The sequence below is a fragment of the Sycon ciliatum genome, chromosome 8, assembly GCF_964019385.1.
Source record: "Sycon ciliatum chromosome 8, ocSycCili1.1, whole genome shotgun sequence".
Taxonomy (NCBI): Eukaryota; Metazoa; Porifera; class Calcarea; order Leucosolenida; family Sycettidae; genus Sycon; species Sycon ciliatum.
In genome coordinates, this window is record NC_088650.1 from 4,936,689 (window position 1) to 4,962,965 (window position 26,277).

The following is a 26,277-nucleotide window of genomic DNA, read 5'->3' on the forward strand; positions in this document are numbered from 1 at the left end:
GTGGTGTGTCCATGTCTACATGTGTGTATGCCAACGCTGCCAAGGCTCGCGATGACCTCTGAGCTAGTCTCATTCATGACACAAGCACCTCTGTATACCTGGCTTGTCTAGTAGAAGGTTGGAAGAAGGGATAGAGGCAGCACTGGCAATGTAAACACATTCCCCAACCAAACCCAGAAGAAGGGAGAGAGGCAGCACTGGCCATGCAAACACATTCACCAACGAAACCCAGAATGCAAAATCAGAAAGAGTCAACCCGGTCCTCTTTGATCTGGTTCCGTTGACAGCTGGTGGAAGTTACTTGGATTAGGTTGACTGTTAGAACACCCGGTGCAGTGAACTACATTCTCAGTTAGCCTGCTCCCTCAGCGGCTATCGTGATCTTTGTTGTGAAAAGTAAATTTGTGCGGTTTCACTGGGTTGTACAATTCTTCCCTCCCAATTGGTACTGTAAGACATGTTATTATAATTAGTCGCAAATTTAACGATTGTCCAAAAGTCATAGGTTAACGAGAAGATACGCTAACGATCTTGCGGTCTTCAGGCGTATCTACACATATCACATACTAGGCATTACAGCCTCAACGGTACTTATTACAACGAAAAAATCGTACCCGTTAAAACGTTAGATTTACTTCCTCGTTAGATTTACATGTATTACAGTACTGTTTGCCTGACTGTCCGACGGATCGTTCACGGCGGACCTGCATTCCTGTTTTTAACAAGATATCTCCCGACCAGCATCAAGAGTCTATACCGTAAAGTCTTGTATAAAAGCCGCGGCTTCTATGACTTTCTTGGTGAAATTTTGCAGGCTTCTATTATGAGACAGGCTTCTTCTATACAAGACAGGTATTTCTATGTACGTCAACACTAAAACCAGGCTTATGTGTGATTTGATGGGCCCAAAATTGCGGCTTCTATTCAAGTGCGCCTTTTACACAAGACTTTACGGTAAGTATAAGTCGGAGTATGGGATTGAGATATTTTGTCTATGCGCCATCCCAGCACCACCATTATACAGCTTCAGTGCCGCAGGCAAGGTCAAGACCACCCTTCTTTGTGGATTGAAACTCAATTTAAAACAGAACTAAAGACCAAGCACCCACAATCTTATCTAGGAATGGCTCGTGCATATTTTCTTCAGTTGGATAGACCTGCAGATCTTTTACGGGCAAAAGCAACACAATCTTAAATTTCTTGTGAATATTCTTGTGAATATTCACCCGGTATGTAAAACAAATTGTTTTCATTATGTGAGTTGCTTTCCGATCCTCCGCCATAGCAAATAATTGTGTTTCGTTCGCCCGTAAAAGAGTCTTTATAAAATAAAATAAAACACACACACACAATCATGATGAAAGAACAGATAGGGGAAAATCACTATGGAAACCTCTAAAAAATCTGTCTCACCAAGAGTATATAAAAACCAGAGTGTGCAGCTCGGATGGGTTGCTGTCATGGCGGAATTCCGTGATTACAGCATTTTAGTGATGTAGTGCGTACACGCAGGATTCAAGCAAGTCTCTTTCCGCACTACTGCAGCTCAGTTGTACGCACTATGCCATTTCCCGCCTCAGATCTGCGCCAAATATGATGTAATCACGGAATTCCACCGTGACAGACACCCATAGCAGAAAAGGCCCCCAGCTGCACACTCTGGTTTTCATGTACTCTTGGTCTCATGTAAGCAGCGAGAGTTTTTACAAGTACCGTAAAGTACCGCGAGAGGGACCCACATCGTCCTTCCGTGGTCGTGTAGTAGTTTGATTGATTTCACAATCTATTTCTTTTTGCCCGTACAGGAGGCTTTAGTAGTAACAAGAGTATGTACTCTTGGTAGTAGCCGTAGGGGAGTCCCAACAGGCATGGCCTTATTACAGGGAACCCTGGGTAAATCTTTGGGCGAGTTCCGGAAGTGGTGTTCTGTCCGTAGGTCATACGACACACACCTTGAATACACATTTCACAATGTGCAGCCAATCTGTACTCAGTTTATCTTTGAACGGATGCGAGATCCACACAAAAAGCATGCTAAGGGCGACCTTATTACCCTAAGGGCATGTTCCGATTAGTTAAATCGGGATCCAGATCCATCGGATCCCCTCAATATGTGCACGTTCGTTTCAACGAATCCGGATCCAGATCAAACGGATTTGGATCTGACCAACCCTACTCCGTGAGCAGGGTTGACCGGATCCACCGGATTCTTTTTTTGCCAAAAAACGTACTCTGTACGTGACATGTGTACAGATGGCGGGAATAAAAGTCATGATACGGAAGTCGTTGCTTTCTCTCACGGAAACCCCCAAAAATCACCAAAATTCCAGATTCGATCAAGTGCAGCGTTTGATAGGACCTTGGTGGATACAAAGGATCCACTCAATCGATCTGGATCTAACCAATCAAACATGCCCTAAGGTTCTCCAACCGCACAAACTCAGTAGGATTCTGCCATACGATTCAAGGCAAGTAAAATCAAGGTGGGGCGCTCCCGGGAGAAGCGGTGCTCACGTGGTATTTTAGGGTACAGTGATACACTAGTTGGCCAGGGCTAATATGTGGGACGCGTTCGCTGAAATTGGGTGATTCAGAAAAGAAAAATAAGTCACTTTCTACTCTATAACGACCCCGCTATAACATGAACCTCATTATACCGTACAAAGTGCAAAATAATGTCCCTGCCGAAACAGCATCACTTCCGTACAAAATTTCCTTGCTACAGTATAAACATTTATGCGTAATTTTCACTATAACACACTCTTCCGCAGTGTTCCCTTGGTCCCACGCACACAGAGACCTCGGCATAACACAAAAAGTTGTACAGGCGAGTGTCTTTCCGGTCCAAATCACTGTCTTTTCTTGAAATTTCTGCTCACGGCTGCATACCCTTGCTTCAAGCAAGCAATTCTTCCAACAGTCAACGCTACAGTTGTGTGGACTTGGTGTACAGTCAGACCTCGAATAACCGCACACATCTGTTTTCCACAAAAAATATCCGGATAGGCGAGGGAACTGGATAACCGAACGCCGTTTATGCTGGACGCATCACGTATGCTGTAAATATGTAACCAGCGATTTTCTTCCGGATGGCGAGGGATCCGGATAAAAGAGGACCGGATAAGCGAGGTCTGACTGTATTTCGAAGTAGTGTTTTGCTGTTTTCAACACATGCGGTAGACACACTACATTGTAGAACATACAGTGTACAATCATGTACACTCATGTACAGACACGCACTTCCTGAGTTACATGCGCTGAAGAACGTGGAGCCCAAGAACGACCAGCCTGAAATTCTAAGAACGCCACAGCCAAAGCTAAGAACGGCGGTGTTGGTTTTCTGTCAGCTTGTGGGATACATATGATCCAGTACGGGTTGTTTCTAAGAACGTGCTATAAGAACGCAGTCAGATAGCTGAAAAATAAGAACGTCCCAGGCTAACCCCTTGGAAACAACGTTCTTGGGCGCGCAACTCTACTGTAGTGAGTTGACCAGAGTGGTTCATGAGTGCTACAGTTGTAATCAGTAAGCAAAGAGTGTCATTTCGACTAACATGTAAATGTTGCATATTGGTGGACCCAACTCACTATAACATAAACCTCGCTAGTATAACCTGTCCCCACAGAATAACGCGGACAAAATCCTAAAATTATGCGCATAATTATGCGGGCGAAAACAGGCCATTATGCGGCAAATATTCGGGATTATGCGGCAAATATGCGGGTTAATGCGGTCATTATGCACGAGTTATCTGTCACTGGTACAACTTTAGCGTGTAGTCTCATGCAAGAATACAACTTTGTCGTACAAACTCATGAACCCATACGACTTTGTAGTATAGTACATTTTCAACAGCATGCACTATTTTCTTGTACATTCTCATGAATAACGCGGGATTTATGCGAAATCTCACGAAAACGCGGATGATAACCAATAACGCGGAAAATTCCGCGCTCGCGGAATCGCGGTATCCTGTGGGGACAGTATAACATAAAAATTGCCATACCCCGGAAATTACGTTATAGCGAGGTCTGACCTTTTTGGCATTTTGCAAGTACACCACAGTCTGTATGTTCAACACAAAGAAAAACGGGGTACGGTATTTCCCAGATTACAAGTCGTACCCCCTTTTCAGGTTTTAGCCACGTGTTTCAATAAAGTCACGTAGGTAGGATGTCACACTAGATTGTAAGTCGTACCCCCTTCTTCGCCTGAGAAGTTTAGTCACGGTAAAATGTGCGACTTATATTCGGAGGGGGGATACGGTAACTACGAGTGCTACGGCAAAAAAAGAGGATTTTTCTGTATTTTAGCCTAAATTGGCAATTGTGAGTATGGTATGTTTGGCCCCTCCCAGCTGAGTGAAACTGGCCGGCAGAGCTTGATAAAATTTTGTCTCCATACACTAGGTATCCTACGGAACGAAGTGCAATCGTTAACGTTTGCAGCCAGGTTCCAAACAAAAAAATCGGACTCTAGAAGTACAAAGTGGGAACCACCTTTATAATAGCTGGGGCTAAGGTGCACAAAATCCACTGCAGCCGCTTCACAACATGGAAAACTCTACCCAGGGTGATGGCTTTTTAAAAGATTAGAACAAAATAATATATACAAAAGAGAAAGACCAAGGAACAGTACTCGTATAGCGTAACTTGTAGTTGCTTGGTCTTTCTCTTTTGTATAAACAAGATAATTAATTAAAAATATAATTATTATGGTAGGATTTGCAGCAATTGCTGCAAAGAGCTAACCATTTGCGTTGGTGAGGGTGTAGGGTTTTCCATGCAATGGAAAACATTACCAATTCAGCGTCGCCCGTAATATGTGCACTGTACCCGACTTGCGCCCCTTGACTTGACTTCAACTTGGAAAGGCTCACTACAATGACTATGTACATCCATCAAGACGGGCATATCCGAGGCTAACACGGTCAAAAGTAATCATAAAAATACGTCTTCCTCAGGAGCAAATAGGTGCTGTCTTTGGGCTCCTGGTTTCATTGATTCGGCTGATGACATGAGTGATGGAGATCTACATCAGTCTGTCTCTTGTGAAGAAGCCACAAATACTTGTGCACATGTGGCCAGACAAAGACGAAGAGGCACAAAAAACTCACAAAAAAAGGTCTCATAATATCATGTACACAAAAAAATTCTACATGATCTGAGTCTAGTCGAGTCTATGCAGGATCGCGACGGTGGCGCATGCTCAAGCTAAAATGGCCGCGTGCATTCATGGTAGATCCACACCTGGGCTATGTACGTCCTGGATTGGACAGAACTGCAGAACTTCCAGAAGGCAGACAAAAATCGATAAGTTAGCTCAGGCGTCAAACTAGAAGAATGTTCATGAAGACAGCGGGGTTTCCTTGTTGCGCTATGTAGGCAGTCAGACTTGGCCATAAACCATGTCTGCCACAGACTGGCTGCGCTGCAAGGAGCTACTGGTGGGGAAAGAAGTTTCTCCGTCTAGAGTGGCTGTTGTGTGCGAAGAAGTCGCGAAATGGTACAAACCCGTCATTTTGAAGGTCTAAGTTTCTGCCAAATACTGATAATTTCTATTATCATTATTGTCGTTTCAGTGTTGGGATTCCAATCCCAGAAATTGTAAAAGCGGATCCTGCGTCTCATTTAGTATTGGCTCTGCTTGGCCATCACCTTGTTGAGACAGGAGGAGGTGAGAAAAATCTGTTTTCAATTGAGTTTTCATGATAAATTGTATTTGGGTATTTGCTCAATTTTATTGGCCCTAATCCCTCTAAAACCCAAATGAACAAGAAAGAAAAAGGGTGCCTCTGTTTCTTGAAAACTAGTTGTTAGTTGTCAGCCACGAACTACTAATATATAAATCATTGTGTTGCTGGTGAGTAGGGAGTACTTCGTTGGTTGGCATTGAACAGAGATCAATTTAATATTGCATACATATCTTGGTGTATAGCGTTCTCAGTACCGTGCTCAGCAAAGGATTCGCCAAGGGGTTCTCACAGTGCTGGCTGCCATCGGGGTCACCAGGCACAGGGGTAAACACTCTGATTGCGATTATGGGAATGGGTAGGCGGCAGCCGTTCCATGTTTGTGCACAGTTGGTCCTGCGCATGATGCATAGCGCCATTCACTAATTGCAAGAGTACATGGCCCCTATAGTAGGGATGTCAGCGAACGCACTGCGCAGGCCTCTGTGCATGCATTGCATCATCGATTTTTTGAACGTGATCGCGGCCGACAGAGAAAACATGGCCGCGGTCTGTTTGCACCGCTGGGAGTCGTAAAATTACTGTCCCCGCGACCATTCAAATCATACGCGATACTCGAGGACCCACGAACTCACCACGTTCTCCCCGGTCGATTTCTCTGAAAGTTTGCACATCGTGAAACACCAGTATGAGAGGTGTTCAGGCCAATTTTCAAGGAATTTCCCTGGTTGGATCGTTCCAAAATCGGACTTCCATTTCTCGTTCGCGGCCATTTCTTGCGCGATGGAAGCGCCCTGCCCTGGTGAGTAACCAGCATCGCGCTTGGTAGAGAGTTGCTGCAATCAGCTCCCTGATGTCTTCGCTGCCATTGTCAGAAGCGATGGACCATGAATTTGTTTGAGAGTCTCTGGATGCTACTATTCCTCAGCCTAGTTTTCAGCCATTCCGTGCATCTTCTTCGCACGATTTATTTTGCAAAAAAATGAAAGTGTTCATGAGTTTTCTTGTCGGCCGCGCGTAGATGGGCCAGGCCGACCTGCGTAGATGGGCTGCGCAGTGCGTTCGCTGATATCCCTACCTATAGTGTGCAACTCGACGATCCCCGATCCAGAGATCAAAGTACAAGGAACTTGTACATCACGGCTGCGGTAGTCGAAGCAGAAGAACATACGGTTGGTCCGTGTTTTCTGAACCTGATGAACTGGTACCGTATCTACAAGACAGGCATTGTAAAGCATGCATACTTGATCATACTTCTGCCAAAGAATGACGCAATAAAAGATTCTTGCAATGTCAATGACCGTAAGTGATTGGTGCAAGTGCGCGCCGTGGCTTAACATCCTTCTGCATTTTCAACTCTTCAAAGGAGTTTTGGGAAAGATAACTAGTAATAACCCTTTTGAGTTCGTACATACAAAAATCCACCACTGGTGGTCGATGGACATGCATGCACTAAAATGTTCGTATCGGACTCAAATCTTTAGGGAATTCCGCAATCGAAGAACCTAGAAAGAAGCCAAAGAGCTCAGCGTTCCATTGCAACAATTGCTGAAGCTCTCCGACTTAGCATTCCTGAGATATCGCGCTCGACATATCAGTCACGGCAAATGCGTGATTTTTCTCGCATTGACCGATTTTGAGTGGGGGATTTCCCCTTGACTGGCATGCTGATTCATCCCAGCATGCTTGGACCGCTTGGGCAGCACAATAAAAGAGCCAGTCGAAAAAAATTCGAACGGCTTACGATGAGGGACACTGAAATGGCTGGCGGAGGGGGAATTGCTCGTGTATCCAGCTCTGGGACTGGGTTGTGGCGCCGTAGCGTTGGATATGTGGTATCTGCAATGCTCAGTTGGGGCTTATTCTACTCTACTCACGGAGAGCTTTCCAGAATGCCCAAGATTGTGTAAATCGGATAACTAAAACTAAAGTTATGCCAGAAATAAGGTACGAAATATTGCATAATCTGAATTTAGGTGATTATGGGCGGACTCTAAAGGGTTAAAGCAATGAACAGAGATTTAACACAGGTACATCCTTGATTTAGGAGATAAAAAGCTCAGCAACGTTTCCGTACTCGGGCAGCTATGAAAGCTTTTGGAACTTAAAAAAAAAAATTAGTGGAATGAAGCAAAGGCAGTCGAACTATTCCAATATGTTCAGCCGTAGAAAGCTGCGTTATGTAGTTTAGTGCCACTTAACTCAGGACCATGGTTTCGTACAGGTGTGCTTGTGGCTAAGGTCACGTATTTCCAGGACAAACTCCATGCCGCCCTTGCTCGGCCCATGCTGGAAATGGCTTGTTTGGGTGACCGTACAATCCTAAATTGAATGTGGGACACCCGGTAATACGTTTGCTCGCTTAACCCCAAATATAACAAAAAAGATTGCAGGGCAGAGAATTGTCTAGCCAGGAAGTCCTTACATGCATGTACACTCAACTTCGCTACTAACGGCTGCGGATATAACGACAATTCGCGAATAACGACAGAATTTCCATGCCCAGAGCAAAGTCCATTCTACCTGTATGCATATAATGAGACTTCGGGTATACCGACACTTTGCGAATAAGGACACTTTTCTGATGCCCGGCCGAGTGTCGTTATACGCAAAGTTGACTGTACAGCTGAAACCTGTCAATCTGCCTCCGAGCTAGTGGATCGGCAAAGTAAATTGTTTGACTGCGTCTAGATACGTTGTGTGCCAAATACTTCGACTGTGCCAAGAATTGGAACTGATGTAGCAGCGCAGTCTCACCGAGGACTGAGCTCGGCTTTTTGGAGTGAACTAGAGAAAAGGCACTTCTTTATTTTTAGATCTTTTTCGTGTTTTTTTTTGCAGATTTGGAGAATGCCCAATACGCAGTGGCTGCAGCTGAGATTGTGTTGGGAGTTCTGCTGTCTCAGATAGTTGCCGACACCAGAGACCAGTTGACCAAGGTATATTTGAATTGGTTCTGTATAATGGTCTTGGATGTGCTGCAGTCACCATCTGTCTGTTTTTGGTCATCCAAACGATTCCCAGCCTGCAGGCATATCCAACTCTGGCGTATAGGATGGGCGTATGGGCCAGTGGGCAGTGTTATGCCTTTGCACGACAGGTTTCAGTTTTATTCAGAAACCCGTGTTTGAATTTGTTTTCTTGTCTCTTAGGCTGCAACCACACTACGTACAAAATCAAGTACACGTTTGCGTTTCGCGTTTCGATAACGCAACATTGCAACCACACTGCTATTTCATGCGCACGATCCTTGCGTTTTGTCCACGTTTCTGGGCCTCCGAAAATATCGTGCTGTGAAAATTTATGTCCAAGTAGTTTGAAAAAGAGTCGAAGCGCACGAAGTTTGAATTTTATTCCCGTAGCTATGCAGAAGACGTTACTTCAGTAACGTCTGGCGCTAGCCAGGGTCCGCACAGCTTTAATTTGGTGTTTGTTTGTGTGTTTGTTTGTTTGTGTCACGCCTGGCGCTATCCCGTATCTGTCCCGTACTGTACCGTACCAGCAAAGACAGCTGGCCACAATATTTTTGTTTGTTTGTGCCATCGACATGTCTGGCGCTATCCCGTACCTGTCCCGTACCATCAAGAGTACGGTACCATGAAGGGAATGAGTATATATGCGAAGTGTATCGGGGGAATGCATTCAGTGCAGTAACATTTTGTGTGGATTTGTGTGCGAGGCCGAGATCCCACTAGCAGGCTGGCTGGGCCGCCTGTCGACCAGCCCGGGAATCGCATGTACGCCGATACCATAATAATTATAACGTATATACAGTCATGTAGATGTATAGCAGGGAGTCATAATATTTAAACGACTCCCTGCTGTATGGGGAGATTTTCTGGAAAAAAATACGAAGTAGGGAGACGAGTAAATGCAATCAGAATGGATGTTAGTTGCCGTCAGTATAGTAATGATAAGAAGAAGAACGCCCGTGATCGGCAGAGTCAGCGCCGGTCCCAGGAAACGTCAGGACAGACATCCCGTCCACTTCAGAACGCCCGTGATCGGCAGGGTCAGCTATGCAGAAGGCGTTACTTCAGTATCTCATTGAAACGTTTTTGCAATACAATGATGTAGCTAATCAAAGGAAAAAGCATTTTCATCAGTTCTAACAACATGCACGATGAGCTAGGCAACAAGCATAGCGCAGGGCCCTGAGCTTCAAAGCTCTCTCGTTTGAAATTTGTTTTTGAGGAAAGTGGATGTTCGGATGGTTTCAAGGTTTGTTGATCATTTGGACATCAAGTGGAGACCATGGAAGGACGACTTTCTCGTAGGAGACTTGCCGCTCTCTGGTCGTTCCAGGTGATGTCTCAGGTCTTGACTCTTCAAGCTGAAACGATGGATAGCGTTGTCCGAACTTTGTTGCTGTCTGATGATGATGTATCACTGTCCTCGGAGTGTATGCTGATTTCGTTCCTGCTGTTGACTGGCAAAATGAAATACCGCCTGTGTCGCCTTCTTTGGACAGCCCATCCTGAAAATGAAATTGGTCATTGCGCAGGATTTTGGGAGAGAGAAGTGTTGAATACCTGGGAAGTCACGAAGAGAACATCTCTCAGGTGGTGGAGAAAAGCGTGGAGAGACAACTTCAGAATGAGCCAGGCAACGTTCTGTTTCCTAGTGCGTCGATATGGCCATCTCATGAGACGCCAGTCGACTCACCACCTGCGACGGACAATCTCTGTGCCCAAGAGACTGGCAGTAGCCCTATACTACCTCTGTCAGGGAGAAACATTTCAAGAAGTAGCTGCACAGTTCCACATTGGACCATCCACAGTTGGTGTAATTGTCCATGAAACTGTTGGTGCATTGTATGCTCCACTGGCAAGGGATGTCATTCGATTCCCGGTTGGACGCGAGTTGCACAAGGCAATGCGGAAATTTGAACAGTTGAGCGGTCTACCTCAGTGTGCTGGCGCTGTTGACGGAACCTTTTTGCGGATAGTAAAACCGAACGAATTTGGGGACGTATTTTGGTGTTATAAGGGGTACCCTGCTGTGATGGTACTGGCGTGTGTCGATAGTGACGGCTTGTTCACGTTCGTTGACATCGGCTTGCCTGGAAGCTCTGGTGATGCAGCCGCATACAATAACTCTCAGCTCAAGCATAACATTGACCAGGGAAGATGGCTGAACGCAGCAGCCTGGCAATGCCACAATGCAACGGTCAGGCCCTATCTAGTTGGTGATAGCGCTTTCGGCTTGTCACCAACAATGATGAAGATCTACCCTGACGATGGCAATCTTACTCCTGTTCAGTCGAGCTTCAACGCAGCACAAATTCGGACAAGACGCGTTGTAGAGTGTGCCTTTGGCCGACTCAAGAAGCGGTTTGCAGTCGTCCCCTTTTGCCACATCAATGACCCCAGGTTTTCAAGTCAAATTGGCGTTCTCTGCTGCGCTCTGCACAATGTCATCGAAAGGAGGAAGCAGGGCCACCTTCCACGCGTCGCTAATTATGCGCCATTGCCTAATGTGCCGACGCCTTCATCGCCCGCAGTCATGGTACGAGACAACCTTACGGCATTCGCACATAGCTTGTGAGTGTCTTATGCTTTCATCACTGCTGCGGGTAGTCTGTTGACTTTATGCCGCGGTGTGAGTTTTGCGTTCAAAGAGAAGTTTTATTCTTATAGTGCGTGTCGGTGCTGTACAGAGACTGTCAGCATTTTCAGATTTTATGGAAAACAAAATGCAATGTATAAATAGTACAATCATTATACTCTACTTCACATGTGCATCTTGTTTTATTTCCGCTCGTCTACTTGTCCATGCACCTAGAGTAGTTGACTTTCACCTTGAAATATTTTGCAATTGTCTCAGTCACTACAATACTTATAATAATTGTTCTTGTTGGTGGAAATTATGAGAACATAGATTTCAGCAGCGAAAAACAGTCCTTGTGTTGTGCGTGCTCCAGATGGAAACACACCTCTAGGAACTTCATCATGGCACATCAGCATGCTACAAAACAGCCTATCTCTCCCCCGCCCCGAGAATTCCGAGTCAGAAGGCGAATATCAGAACTTCTTTGCAGAATTCCGCTGCTGAAAACAGAGAATTCACAAGTAATTTTGGTAAATTTACAAAGAAAAATAAGCATAAAAACAAATATAAGTAGAATCTCAACAACCTGATCAAACTTGTGACCCTTGCGTTTGTCCGACATCAAAATATTTCACTCCGCAGCCTCAGGCTACGACTAAGGTCTATTTATATTGAACAAGGAAAGACAAAGATGAACTACCAGGTTGTGTATGTTAACAGTGCGGATTTATTATAGGGTTACAAGTGATCCATGAACAGACGACCGGGGCCGCGGGTACAACAACCAACCCATCAGACGTGTAAAGTAAGTAGAGACTGCTATCCATTCACGGGTGTACCGGGACCACCTAAAAAGGTTGCCTATGATCTAAACCAAAAGTATTGAGATGCTATGCCCAAATACGAAAGGAAGAATGAAAACACGGGGAGAGTACAGAACTATCAGCAATCGTCCACGGAAAAGGTGTCCCAACTAGTGTCAGAGCTTCGAGAGGAGGCAGCTGAAGCAGAACTCGCTACTTGCTGGTTGCTGGCCACCACTGCTGTCGTCATCATGGTCGTGTTGTTCATGACGGGCGTGTTGGTCATGACGGGCGGGTTGGTCATGACGGGCGGGTTGGTCATGACGGGCGTGTTGGTCATGACGGGCGTGTTGGTCATGACGGGCGTGTTGGTCATGACGGGCATGTTGGTCATGACGGGCGGGTTGGTCATGACGGACGTGTTGGTCATGACGGGCGTGTTACTCATGACGGGCGTGTTGTTCATCATCGGGTTGAGGCTGGCTAGTCCTGGTGATGAAGGGGGCTGCGCAAACAACTCTCTCAAAAACAGCATCTGGGTCTGCATGAGGTTTGTGGAGTGAGTCTGCTGCTGCATCATCAATCCACTGAGGAATGTCTGCGTGCTCTGTTGCTGCTCCCTATGAATGTTGCCAATGCCAGCAAACAAAGTGTCAGCAACAGCTACAGGACTGGATTGGTCTCCGGCGGTGTGCATCTTCTTCTTACGCTTGCTCTTGGCCTGCCCAGCAGTAGCCTGCGGAGGATCTACATGAGCAGCAGCAGCAGCAGAATCATTGTCCTCGCTGTCGTTCTCGTCACCTGCATGCTCCAATGCTGGTGCTGCAACATGCGATGATGGCCGCTTGCTCCGCCGAGCATGCGTTCCCGGTGTGTAGGTCACAGGAGTACTGTCGACAGATACCGTTCCTGCGGTGGATGGTGTCGCAGGACATAGTGGCGAGCTTGAGTGACAGCTAGAAGAATAGCATCAAGATTGTCATCGTCAGAGTCATCAGCTCTCAGTGGGGGCCGGGTCACTGTTGACGAGCTGGCAGTATTTGAGCCAGGTGTGCTGGACCTGGGTGGTGAGGAAGACGACATCCTAGGCATGGCAGCGCTGCTACTGTGTGTTGTCCCAGGATCCGAGTTGGAAGCAGCCTGGAGAGAGGCTGTGTTGATCGAAACAAGTGGACCATATCCAGGCATCTGCCCGAACAGGGAATGCCACGTCCGGAAATTTCCCCAGCAAACATAGGCCATCTCCAGGTCGTAGGCATCGTCACTGCCCGGATCTGGGGCAGCGGAACCAGTCTCCTGCGACTTCTTATATTTCTTGTAGAATTCGCGTGCCTTGGATTTCAAATTGTCGACTTTGTTGTGTACGTTTTTTGGTAAAAAGACATACACACCCTCTCTGTAGAGGTCCCTAGCATACACATTCAAGGCCTCCGTCATCTCCTTCTCCCTGATTCTCCGTTTCGTCATCTGGCCCTGTTTTGTCTTCTGGTAGGCTGCCCAGAGCTCCATGAGTTTCTTTTCTAGATCGTCAGTGAAATAGTTGCGTGGCATCTCGGAAGCAACAGCAGGCAACAGGAGTGTCCGGAAATTATACTGAAAGCACTGGCAGATGCAATCTCGAACACTACAAACGGAAAAGGAACTGACAAGGAAGCCGTCTACTACCGACACAGACTCAGTGCAACCCTCAACAAGAAACATCTACCCGAAACGCAAGGAAAAGGCGAAAAGTTGCTTTCTATAGGGGTACCAGGATTGCTGAAAAGAAACGCAGCACGTTTTGCGTTTCGCGCGCGTCTCCTTGACGACATAAGCAGAAAAGTTGCGTTTACGCAGTTTTGTACCTAGTGTGGTTGCAGCCTTAGGGTTCGTACATATCGAACTTTTGTTGCCAAACGAATTATTTTAGTTTAGACCCCCTCCCTCCCCCTCAGAACGTAAACATGTTGACATGACATATCTGTACATGCATACAACAAAAGTCGAAAGTGTGTCACTGCTCCTATGGCCATGTATATGTATCAATGTTTTCTGAAACGAAATTAGTCAACCCCCTCCCACCCCATAACAAAAGTATTTCGTATTGTGAAAAAGTTCGATAATTATGGTCGAACCCTTAGGGGCCGTAAATATCGAACGTTTTTCACCAAACGAATTATTTTAGTTTAGACACAACCCCTCCCTCCCCCCCCCCCCTCCGAACGTAAAAAATGTTGACATACATGCATATACAACGGCCATGTACATGAATCAATGTTTTCTGAAACGAAATTGGTCAACCCCCTCCCACCTCATAACGAAATTATTTCGTTTTGTGAAAAAAGTTCGATATTTATGGACGACCCCTTATCTGGTGTCACTTTCTGCTGACAGCACCAGCTTGTTCGCATTATCGCTGGCCTTTGTGCGGGACACGAAAATGGAGATCCATGCTTGCCGCCAGGCGAGCTCATGGCTGTCAACGCAGTGCTGCACCTGTCCGGTGGAGCCAAACGTGTCTCGCCATCAGATGTGCCCTACTCCCAACTGAAAGCACGTAAAACTAGTGCCAGTGCAGCAGATGACAGCACTTCTGACACGAAGACTGATGAGGAAGATGATGGCAGCTTTGATGACGATGAAGAAGATGACGAGGAAGAGGATGACAGCAGCTCGGCTGAGGATGTGTCAAAAGAAGTCAGCAGCGAGGGCAAGAAGCCTGCAGAATCTAGAGATGGTAAGGGTACATTAGAGAGAGAGAAAGAGAGTGTGTGTGTGTGGGTGTGTGTGTGTGTGTGTGTGTGTGTGTGTGTGTGTGTGTGTGTGTGTGTATATGTGTGTCGTGCGTGCATTTAAGTGAACATGCAACTCCTTGTGTTATTAGTATTGCTATCTTGGCCAATGCATTTACTTGATCTTTGGTCATGAGCAGTGCGTTGAAACTCAGTCATCATTCTGAATCTGGATGTCAGTTTGGGCATGCAGATGGCTTTCACTGCATCACAATTACCTTGGCGTATGGTGCATGTCTTTGCCAGTCCGAGAGCATTGTGTTGCAGTGGCGCAGAGTTACTAGTACACCCTCTCACCGACGTAAGGGTGTTGGCCTGCTTACTGTTGGGTATACTGCAGGGTTGCATACTTCAGTGGCATGGGTTAGATGCAGCTGTTTTTGTTTTGTTTTGTATTTCAACTGGTATAGGTGTAGTTTAACCACCCTTTCGCTCTGCGCTGTACAATTTCGACAGTATTCTATTCAGTATCCGAAAGTTGACACAATTTAAACGAAAATTATTTTCTAAATACCGGAAAGTACAGCCAGAGCGCCCAACCAATCGTCCTTTCATGGTCGCTCTGGGGAGGCAGGGGTGGCCGCGAGTGTGTGAGGTGGTCTGTACTGGGGTCATACACACACCTACGCAGCGACTGTCGCAGTGAAGCAACAGCGGCTTGGTGAGGGTCAAGTCCATGTTGTTCATGCTGGCTGCAGCGCTGGGTACTGCAGTTCACATGGCTCATCGTACAAGTAAAATGCAACACAACCCCAATGTTGCAAAAACAGAGTGAACCCCGTACGACTTCAGTCGCACCAGACCATACAATGTTCACTTCTATGGCCGGAAGCAGGAGTCCTCTTTCCGTAATTCAGGATGGGGCGCTCTGGCGATACTTTACGGTTATGGACGTCCGTGGCCTGCATTGTTTATAGTTCTCCTGTTTTGAAGTCTCCTGTTTTGATTTGTATACCACTGGCATGCTTCTTTCTGAATTGTTCTGCAGCATCTGCATCGCCCGTGGAAAAGGTGAGTTCCGATGACAATCTCGACCATCGAACAATGTCGGATTTGGCAGCGTTCCTTCTTGATAACACTGGGGTGGATAAACCTGAAAGTCCTTCTGTGGACTACCCTCCACCTCTACCGGCCAAGCCGTTTGACTTACGTGCTGAATGCGTCAATGTGCTGCGCAAGTTGAATGGAGTGCCACAGCTTTTGGAGACAGCGCTGGCGTCTGCAAGTTTGGCGAAGTGCATTTCTGCTCCTCACGACCTCTCGCCAACTCTGTGAGTTATTCATTGGTGTTAGCTCAATGGTTGTCAAGTCTGGCCTGAGCCTAGGCAGCACCGCGGCATTATTACACTGTGTGATTGGCTTTTTTTTTTTTGCTTTCGCTTTGCAGTGTGGCGTGTCAGGTCAGTTTGACAATGCACACCTATTGTGCTCTCGAAGCCCCAGTCTTTGACTCGTTTTCCCTCGTATTGCTTCTGTCCTGGTTTCCTTTGCAGTATTTCTTCCAGTGTCTCGGATGCTCTTTTCTTGCAAACTGGCCTCACCCTGGCTGGTCTTGTGCCACTCACTGATGCGAGCGGCAAGTTGTTAAAGGGCTGCGCTGACTTTGTGCTCCGCTGTTTCGACTCTCTCGTGGCCCATCAGCACGCACTGCACTGCAAATCTTCTAGTGACGCAGCAGAGGAGGGCGACCGTCCCCCGAGTACCTTTGACGGCAGCAAACTCGCCCGTCTGCTCGGCCACTTGGTATGTGTGCACCTGTTTGTTATTCGTGATTCATTCCGTCCATGGAGGTTACTCAGCCTAGTTCGTCACCTTTGCGTGTACTGAGTCTTCTTTCAAAACCAAACGTTGCCACAATGCCGTGTTGGCTCAATGGCCTGTGTGGTGAATTATTTCTGCAATGCACCGTAAAAGAAAAATGAATTGGAACCATATACGGTTTTGCCTTGTTTAAAAACCTGATTCGGATACTCTAGCGCATGCCCGATTTTCAAGGTGGGCCTTTGGCCCTGAGCTTTTTTCTTTGACATTGACATGGAACTACTAGGTTTAAATGTGAGCGTGATTTGAAAGAAAATGCACGCCCTCACATCAGGGTATACAAGAATCCACCCAACTTCTATTTTATTTGCAGTTGTACGGTTTGTGTGCATTCCATCTTCATGCTACTGGTTGCATTATTTATGTATTTTTTTTAACTGTGTGTCCTATCTGGTCGTAGAATCAAGTGTTCAAGACTCTTAGTTCTTCCCTGGAAAAGCGGAGCAAAGACATGCCCTCTGGTCAAGACGTAAGTTACAAGTAACGTAGTGACATGTGCCATTGTCCATCCCGTGGCGTTCGGACGGCACACTGCTTTCCGGTTTGACGTTTTTTGTGCACTGCGCTGTTTCATGTTCCTGCTGTCGTCGTTGGTCACCGCCTTCCGCCCTTCTCTTGCAAGCCTGTAATCCCATGTTTCTGCTATGCAGATCTGAGATGTATGGGGGGGGGGGGGGGGGTCTACACAGTGTGTTGCTTTCACTGCGTACAGGAAATAATAATCACGTAGCATTGTTGTGCATGTTGACAAGTTTTGACTGCGGTTTCATGCAGGCACACACACACACCTCTGGTGTTCTAGAGTGAAAAAGGCACTGCACATATGCTAAGCATTACTCATGTAGCTTTTCAAAGGCTCCAAGAAAACTTGCTAGGATATTCGGATATCGTAATCGAGAGTGATGCAAGATGCCAAGCTAATTCTGTGTTTTGTGGCGAGGTGATATGGGCAGTGTACTACATCAGACACCAATGGTAGTCGCGCACTTGGGGGGGGGGGGGGACATAGTGAGTGAACAACAAGTGGAATGTCTGGGAAGGAAATAGTGAGTTAGCTGGACATTTGCTTGCTTGTGTGTTTGCCCATGTTCTTGTGCAGTTGAACCTGCAGCTGTCCATTCAACTAGCATGTGGTCTAGTATCCACTGCCAGCCATGTGGCTATCTGCAAGCACGCAGTTGAAGATCCTTTCAGGTACAGTGAAGCTCATAATATGATTAGACCATCTGTCTCCAGGGACCCGGTCATGGAGGGTGTAACACCATGTCGCAGTGTTCATTTTCATGCGTAGAGAAAAGTAATTATCTCTTGAAAACCCTGCACACCATGAGGTGGTCTCTGAACAACATTGGCAATGAAATGCCTGACCGTGACCATGGTTTGGTGCAGACATAGTGACTTTCATGCGACATCCGAATGGGCGGCCTTGATTCTCTCCGAAGCATGTCAATTCCTGTCTGTGACATCTACGGCGGCTGGGGCCAACGCTTTGGGAAAGGAAACTTACCTTGAGTGGGACTCTTCTTATTGCTGTTAGTGCTCCATCTAAACTACACAGCCTATGTCCTCTTATGACATCGCTTTGTTTGGGTATCATTGGCTACTTCTGTTGGAATTTGGCAGAGATGCTACCGTATTTTTCGGAGTATAGTGCGCACCTTTGTATAACGCGCACCCCCAATCTTCATTGGGGGTGCGCACTTCAATCTTCATTGAGGTATATGCATTTCATATTCAGAGCATAGTGCGCACCTGCGATTTAGGGCCTAAAATAGCACATCTAAAGTGCGCACTATACTCCGGAAAATACGGTAATATTTTAAATTATGTTTGGGACAAAATTGGCCCATCCATCATTGAATAAGCTACTGATATATCTGTTTGTGTTTTGTGCCAACTAGTTCTTGAAGCAGTAGCTTGCTTGTACTGCGGAGCTTACATTGGTGTGTGTGTGTGTGTGTGTGTGTGTGTGTGTGTGTGTGTGCGCGTGCGTGCGTGCGTGTGTGTGGATGTGAACGTGGGTGTGCTCTACGTGCAGGTGTGTGGCAGCATGCAAATTTGCAATCAATGTGGCAGACACACAGATCAAGGTCATTACGAACTCTTGGAACAAATGGATCAACAGCACCATGTTGAAACTTGCTGTAAGTTGTTTGCGCTGGTATTTTCCACGTTAGTGCCCCTGAAGTCCCATGCTTTCATGAAGCGAAACAGGAGTTACACAACTTACTTGTGCTTTCAGCAGTTGATAATGTACTATTATCGCATCCCACGTGAGTGTCTCCATGGTGTGAGCCAATCAGCGGCCTTACTGAGCGTGCAATATTCCCCAGTACACCGCCAGCCAATGCGGATGCACTGCAGTGCGATATTGCACCCCGGCGAGTGAGCGTGCAAATAACCTATATTTGCACGCTCACTTCGAAGCGAGCGTGCAAATATAGGTTATTTGCACGCTCGCTTCGAAGTGAGCGTGCAGATATAGGTTATTTGCACGCTCACTCGCCGGGCCGCGGGGTGCAATATCGCACTGCAGTGCATCCACATAGTCATCTGGCGGTGTACTGGGGAATATTGCGAGTCGCTCCGCCAAGCAGTCGCTGCCGACTTGCTGCAGCACACCAAAATAATAATTGGTCGAGGACGCTGTCGCGGAAGCGAATGTGGACCCGGCTTGCGTCCGCCAAGTCAACTTCACAAGCTCCGTGAGAGTCGAGAAAGCAGACGCCCAAGAGAAGACTGTCGACCGCCGATTTGAGAAACTGTCCGACGCCGCCATCGACAGCCTCGTTTCTGAGCAGAAAAACAAAAACACAGAGCAGGCAACTGACAAATGGCTCCGCTTATTCGACGAGTATTGTAAAGACACAGGACGTCGCTGTGACCTGAGTACGGTTACGGCAAGCGACCTAGCTTACATTCTGCGACATGCATACGTCGAATTGCGTCCGAAGAAAGCTGGAGTGAAGTTCTACTCTGCATCAAGCTTGCTCGGTTTCCGTTCCGCAATACATCGCAAGCTAGTCGAGTTGAAGCGGCCCATGAACGTCCACAGTGACCCAGCGTTCAAGGACGCAAACATTGCATTGAATGCTTTCCTCATGAAGCCAAAGAAAGCGGGAGAAGTCAAAGCGGTGGAGCACAAACACCCCATCAACGACGACGACATGAGCAAGCTGTCCCGCTACTTCCAGGATCTCCCGTGTATACAGCAGCTGCTCGAAAGAAGTGTTCCTCTAAAAATGAACGCGACTGGTTGTGCTGTGTTGTATGGTGACTGTGAAAATGATAGCAGGGTTGCATGCAGCATGCTAGGGTTGCACCAGACTGTGTCAAGTGTGTGGTGACAGACTGTGTGGTGGCAGGGGTGCGATAAATGTATTACTGCACTCGGACGCGTGCAATACCGGCGTCGATATCTGCACTTACGGCTTCGCCGTTCGTGCAGATATCGGCCGGTATTGCACTGGTCCTTGTGCAGTAATACATACGTATCGTAGGCACACTTAGTGCTGAATAAGCCCATTGCACATTGCCAAATATGGAATGCATGCATAATTCATAATGAGTGTGCTGAGATCAGGATTGCACTGTTCAACAGCCACACATCCAACCCCAGGTGGGATTGTGTGGTGCGTCTTGGCTTTAAACTTATTAGTGCCGTTGCATCTGGCATGCTTCTATGCTGGTCATCTTTTCCCCTCTGCAGCTGTCTGGTGAGTCTGATGGCAACTCCAGCTCGGAGAGAGTGAATGCCGGTGTTGCAGCACTCATCGAGGGCAGGCTATTGCACAGCCTGGTCTCTGTGATCACCGTCAACTGCTTGAAGGCTACACGCATTACCAGCTTACTGATCACAGCCAGTGGACCACCAACAGCAAGCTTTGGTCGGCCACGCTCATCGGCCCTGCTTCGGCGTAGCAAAAGTGTTGGTGACAGTGGAAGTAAGGCCCGCAGCGAGGGCATTGCTTCTTTCTTCAAAACGGTCTCCCCTCCTCTTCCCGCGCGTGCTGCTGCTGCTGCACCTGACATGACCTCGTCGTCTGATGATGGTGAGCGTGCTAGTGTTCTGTTACTCTCTGTGGTGTGGATTGGGTATCCACGAGTGCATTTCAATAATACAAACACACTCTTAGCTTACATTCACTCAGATTTGATTGTACCAACTCCATCACCCTTGGAAGCAGCTCGTGCAGCTCAGCATGTGTATGTAACAGCTAGTACTCCACATAATACAGGTGTACAGTATTGCAAGGGGACTTTGCTTATCAGCTCCAAGCCAAACGTTTTTCAGAATAGGTAGTAAAACTTGGATGTCACGACTTGACGAAAAATTTCCCGTAGACTAGAAGACCTTTTCTAAATTCCAAAAATCGAAATGTACAATAAAAGTGTCTTGATCCTGGAGTGTCATCGATAGGCGAATCTGGGGTGTGGTCCGAGCAACGCTGGCCTAATCGAACAAAGCAAGGGTGTAGTACACAAAATGTACGCATATCGTACAAAGATTCTGTGATAGCTTAAAAAAACGCCCATTTCCATTCCAGCCACACCTGGTGTGGGGGCCGGTGTGGTCGAATTGCACTCCAAGTCCAAGCACGCCTACTTCGGATTCGGCCAAATGATCACGCTCACTCGAAGCGCACTTGCTCGGGATTCGCCCAATCGATCATGCCGCTGGTTACTGTGTGTTGTGCCAGTGTTAGCTGATTTAAGTAATGCGAGCTCTTTAGTTCAGCTTGGTGGCTTACTTGTGGTCTTGTCTTCTGTAGAAGAGAAGCTGTTCCTGGATGAGCTTATGATGACGATGCCGGATGAAGACCTGCCGAGTTCTGCGAAAGAGAGTATTCCACCTGTGCAGACTGCCAAAGACGTTGTCACAGAGGTGAGTGCTGCCCCCAATGTTATCACCAGCATTTCCCAGGCCACCATAGTCAAACTGCTCGCCTTTGGGCCACCCCTGTTATTGCAATGCCCTCCGCGCTGCATTGGCCTCTTACGTGCATCAGGGAATAATGTGACGGGGATAAAGCCTGACAGAGCCTGAAAGTCAGCATTGCAGGGTATGTGTGCTGAGCGCTATTTGTTGGGTTTAGTTTTTTTTCCCTCAAACCACTCAGGCCAGTGAATCTTTTTAATAGCAATAATTATACTGTGGGCAGCACTCTTTTCACCTGGCCAGCCCCCTATGGGTTGTGTTCTGGAGGTGGGCGGGAGACCCCTTGTGGGTTGTGTTAGACCCCCTATGGTTTTTGTTTTGGAGGTGGGCGGGAGACCCCTTGTGGGTTGTGTTAGGCTGTGTTTACATGACAACTCACGGCCAGTTTTTCGTTTTCAGTCCCACATTTCTTTTTTTCGTTTACACGATCAAAGCTGATCCGAGGTGATCTCCGTTTGTATCGTTTTCGCACGTCTACACGGGAGCAAAGGATCCGCAAAAGTTCGTCATGTGCCAAGTGTTGTCGTGGAAGCACCAATCACACTCAAGTAATACTCTAATTTCAGAAATTTTCGGTGCTGAATATTTTCGGTATGGGGGCAAAAGGCCAAGTTAGGTGAACAGAAATTTTCGGTACAGAGAAGCAGTTCCCTATTGGATTATGTGTGTTAGTGTTTGTTCAGTGTATTGAAATTTTAGGTATGAAACAGATGCACCGAAAGAACGGAAAATAAAAGTACACCGAAAATTTGTGAAATTACAGTAGTTGAAAACAGGCCACAAAACAACACTCGTCACATGACGAAAATTGTAAAAACAATTTTTTGGATTGTCGGATCCGTGTGAACGGCCGAAAACGAAACAAACGTGACGGAAAACGAGGTCAGCATACAGTTTCGACTGTTTACACACCCAGATTTATCCGGCAGAACATTTTCCATTTTTTTAATAATCAATGTCGAGGCTTGCATCAGATGGGGCTCTCTAGGCGGTACTTTATGGTTGTGGCCTTTGCTTCCAGCCTGTAGTTCAACACACATGGTTCAAACATACATGTACTCCTGTTTTACCTCCGGTGATTTGGGACAGTCTTGTGATAAATAAATTTGCCGGTGGGGGATTTGGTCTTCGAGGGAGACATTTGCAAATTGTGAACCTTGTTCTGTTTCTGGCCCTACAGGTGTTGGACGTCGCTGGTCAAGGCTTGTCCTTGTTACGTACAATTCTGATGTGCAACAATGCCAGCGTAACGGCGGCTATCAAGTAAGTGGGGATGGTGCAAGGTAGGGAGTTGTACTGCAGTCCTGATTTCGTCTTTGGCCTTCGTGCCGTGGGTGTTCTTCGATCTGTCGTGACGGGAGCATGCGTTGTCACGCACCATTCTCATGAAGGGTTTGACTAGGGTCTCTGAACAAACATTGGAAATGAAATGCCTGACCGTGACCAGGGTTTGGTGCAGAAATAGTGACTTTCATGTGACATCAAAATGGCCCAACTCTTGGGAGATGGGCGGCCTTGATTCTCTCCAAAGCATGTCAATTCCTGTCTGTGACATCTACGATGGCTGGGGCCAACGCTTTGGGAAAGGAAACTTACCTTGAGTGGGACTCTTTTATTGCTGTTAGTGCTCCATCTAAACTACACAGCCTATGTCCTCTCATGACATCGCTTTTTTGGGTATCATTGGCTACTTCTGTTCGAAATGGGTAGAGGTGCTAATATTTTAATCCTTTATTGTGCCCTTCCTTGTCCTGGTTTCTTCATGACTGCAGGCAGAATTTGGCAGCCTGGCAGGTGTTGTCTCTTGGAGAATTGCTGAGCGAAATGGAGATCATTGGAATGCTGTCTGGAAAAGGTACCGCGCCCAGTGTGCTTGTCTGGATGCATGTGCGTGCACTTGAATAAACGTGTTGGCTGAGCATGTCCCTTCTGACATTTTAGCCCTTGATGTGTTGGTGTTGGTTCCGACAGCCCTTGATTGAGTATTGAATGCTTGTGTGCATCTGTGTGTGCTTTCTTTTCTCTTTCACTGGTTGATAGAGGTCACAATTGTCCACGAGCACCTGCTGCCACAGTTCTCTTCATTTGTCTCTCGCCTGCTTGGAATCACCCAGGCATTGCTGCGACAACAACATTTGGCTGAGAATCAACAGGTTGGTGAGAAAATCACCTGTCTGCACCAACATCACAGTCCATCTCTAGATCTCTCCATCTGTCTTATCACTCTATCTCTCTACTGTTGTGCTAGGTAAATATCTGACCCACCGTACAAAGCTGGCACCCTGGACCAGTTCCTATTACATCACTGTATTTTTTTATAATGCATATGCCCATCCAACAGCATTCATACCATTGCAATGCACACTCGTAGACGGTCATATTGGCAGCTCTCATTGTGTTTGTGACTTTGTGAATGTACAATGATGTTCTTCAAGTATGCGTTTGTATATCGGCTCATTTGTCATCTGCTTTGGATTTCTTCAGGTTGCTCTGTTGGCATCGCTTGGGTTTTCTTTGCTGGAGAATGGCTCGTGGGCATTACGCTGCAGTACTCAACGTGTGTCCGTCATGGCCCATGTGTTGGTATTTGACCAAGAGCGTGGAGGCACTCTAGCCAACAGAGCATTGCACAGGTTAGTTTGCATGCATGTGCTCCGTTTTGTCAGTTCTCTCTGACCGTCTGTCTATCTTCATGTTTGGATAGTAGTATAAGTTGACTTACATGGTAGTGTGTTGTATCTATTGTTTTTTTAAATGTCTTGGACGCTTTACTGTACCATCCACATGAAGGGTTGTGCCGTCTACCACTTTAAAATCAATCCTTGCATAGATTTGTGGAGGCGTTGTCGAGGGAGCTGTCTGATAGCTCACCAGCACCACTGGGAGCTACAGGTGAGTCTCTCTCTCTCTCTCTCTCTCTCTCTCTCTCTCTCTCTCTCTCTCTCTCTCTCTCTCTCACACACACACACACACACACACACACACACACACACACACACACACTCGCTCACTCACTCACTCACTCTCTCTCTCTCACTCTCTCTCACACTCTCTCTCACACTCTCTCTCTCACACTCACTCTCTCTCTCTCTCTCTCACACTCTCTCACTCACTTGCTGTAATACTTTTTTTATGCCGTAGCGTAGAAGAATGCCCCAGCTATAGCGTATTTATTGCTATTTGATGGACTGGATGCATGGATATTTCCAAAGAAGCTTTCGGTAGCTGCGATTATGAAGGCTGTTTTTAGTTTTGGGCATAGGCTTTGTATATGATACGAAAACTCTGTATCCTCGCCAAATTTCTTTGAGAACATCATAGCTTGCACCTCCATTTAGGGATCTGACGACCGGTGCTGTTGACATGTGTTTGTATGTGTGTGATCTAGATGTTGGAGTGGCCCATTTCCAGCTCATGCTAACCTTGTTGAATGGCTTGCCCCTGGCCACCCGTCAGCAAATCCTCAAAGACCTGGTCCGAATCCTCGTGGACTGCAGCAAGCGACAGTAAGATGCAGGCTAGACTCTGTGTGTGCGTTTGTCTTCTCTCACTTTCTCTCTATGTAGTCTGAAATAACTGTCATCTGTGGGTGGGTGTTTGCTTGGCATGGTTTCTTTGTTAACCTGATGTTCTCTTTTGCCCTTTGTTTCTTGTTTGTGTTCTTCTTCAGGGACCTCTGTCAACGGCCCCCTCTCATCTTGATGAGGGTCTTGCAGTTTGTAGAGTACTTGCTCTACCATTTTGCGTATATGCCGAAAGATTTGGCAGAGAAGGTTAGCTCGGCATGTACTCCTCAGCCCCTGGCGTACTAATAGTTGTGTGCTCCTGTGAGAATGCACGATTTGTTTTGTGGAGAATACAGTGGTCCCTTTGTAATCCGGCTTCATTTGTGCTAAGGAAATTCTGCTGGATTAAGAAATCTGATTTACTGCTGCAAGGTGCATGAATAGGACATTGTCATTTTTGCTTGCTGGCTTACAAAGTGCTGAAAGGGGGACGACTAGCATTTGCAAGCATCACCACGGGTCAAGTTACTTGCCTGGTGATTTATTATTTACATCGTCTTTGCCGTGGGTCTTGCTATGGCTGTGCTGGTCTCCGCGACTATTCTTTTTGTCTGTGTTTTGCACTCTTATCTAATTGATCGCCAGGTGAAACACAACTTGTTCCGGACATCTGATTTTTCCACACTGAAGCACTACCCATCCGCCGACTTCTCGCACGTTGCTTTTGAGAACGACAAGAGCATTGGTGAGTGTGCGTGTGTGTGTGTGGGGGGGGGGGGGGGGGTGGACTGTCTGGCTGGCACTCCATGGGCAATGCTCAGAATCTTGCTGCGCTGGTTTAGACAGTACACCGCTGGTGTGACTTTGTGGACGTTTTCAGTGTTTTCATGTTGAAAAGTACCGGTGTATTTTCAAGTAAAACGTGCGCACACGCGCGTGTGTGTGTGTATGTGTATTGGTGCATGCTGTTGCATGTTTCTGCATATTTTGCCATCCTCACCTTGCCATCTTTGCCTTGTGTCACATGCCACTGTCACTAGATCCTGGTGGAGCACAGCCTCATCTACGTAAGTTCCGCTTTGTCACCGACTGTCACGCCTTTGCCAGTTGTCATTGTTGTGCTTGCCGCTCTTTTGCTGCCTTTTTCAAAACCTGTGATCTGTTGTTAGCCAGCTTCTTCTATTTACATGTTGC

At 46.8% G+C, this 26,277-nt stretch overlaps 1 protein-coding gene across 2 annotated transcripts in view; it reads left to right on the top strand.

The window, feature by feature from the left end:
* The first annotated feature begins 5,300 nt into the window (after positions 1-5,300).
* LOC135822871 (E3 ubiquitin-protein ligase UBR4-like) overlaps positions 5,301-26,277 on the top strand; it is an 84,906-nt gene continuing 63,929 nt past the window's right edge. The window contains exons 1-20 of one of the 2 annotated variants that reach the window (XM_065335708.1): positions 5,301-5,506; positions 5,583-5,677; positions 8,535-8,632; positions 14,420-14,762; positions 15,806-16,088; positions 16,311-16,560; positions 17,039-17,107; positions 17,738-17,832; positions 18,677-18,782; positions 20,348-20,690; positions 21,411-21,523; positions 22,758-22,840; positions 23,350-23,432; positions 23,618-23,730; positions 24,062-24,210; positions 24,408-24,469; positions 24,966-25,083; positions 25,248-25,350; positions 25,729-25,828; positions 26,124-26,150. In XM_065335708.1, coding sequence (XP_065191780.1) covers positions 5,409-5,506; positions 5,583-5,677; positions 8,535-8,632; positions 14,420-14,762; positions 15,806-16,088; positions 16,311-16,560; positions 17,039-17,107; positions 17,738-17,832; positions 18,677-18,782; positions 20,348-20,690; positions 21,411-21,523; positions 22,758-22,840; positions 23,350-23,432; positions 23,618-23,730; positions 24,062-24,210; positions 24,408-24,469; positions 24,966-25,083; positions 25,248-25,350; positions 25,729-25,828; positions 26,124-26,150 — 2,731 coding nt within the window. In that variant the 5' untranslated portion in view covers positions 5,301-5,408. The remainder of the gene's footprint in view (positions 5,507-5,582; positions 5,678-8,534; positions 8,633-14,419; positions 14,763-15,805; positions 16,089-16,310; positions 16,561-17,038; positions 17,108-17,737; positions 17,833-18,676; positions 18,783-20,347; positions 20,691-21,410; positions 21,524-22,757; positions 22,841-23,349; positions 23,433-23,617; positions 23,731-24,061; positions 24,211-24,407; positions 24,470-24,965; positions 25,084-25,247; positions 25,351-25,728; positions 25,829-26,123; positions 26,151-26,277) is intronic. The other variant, XM_065335709.1, reaches the window with a different exon arrangement.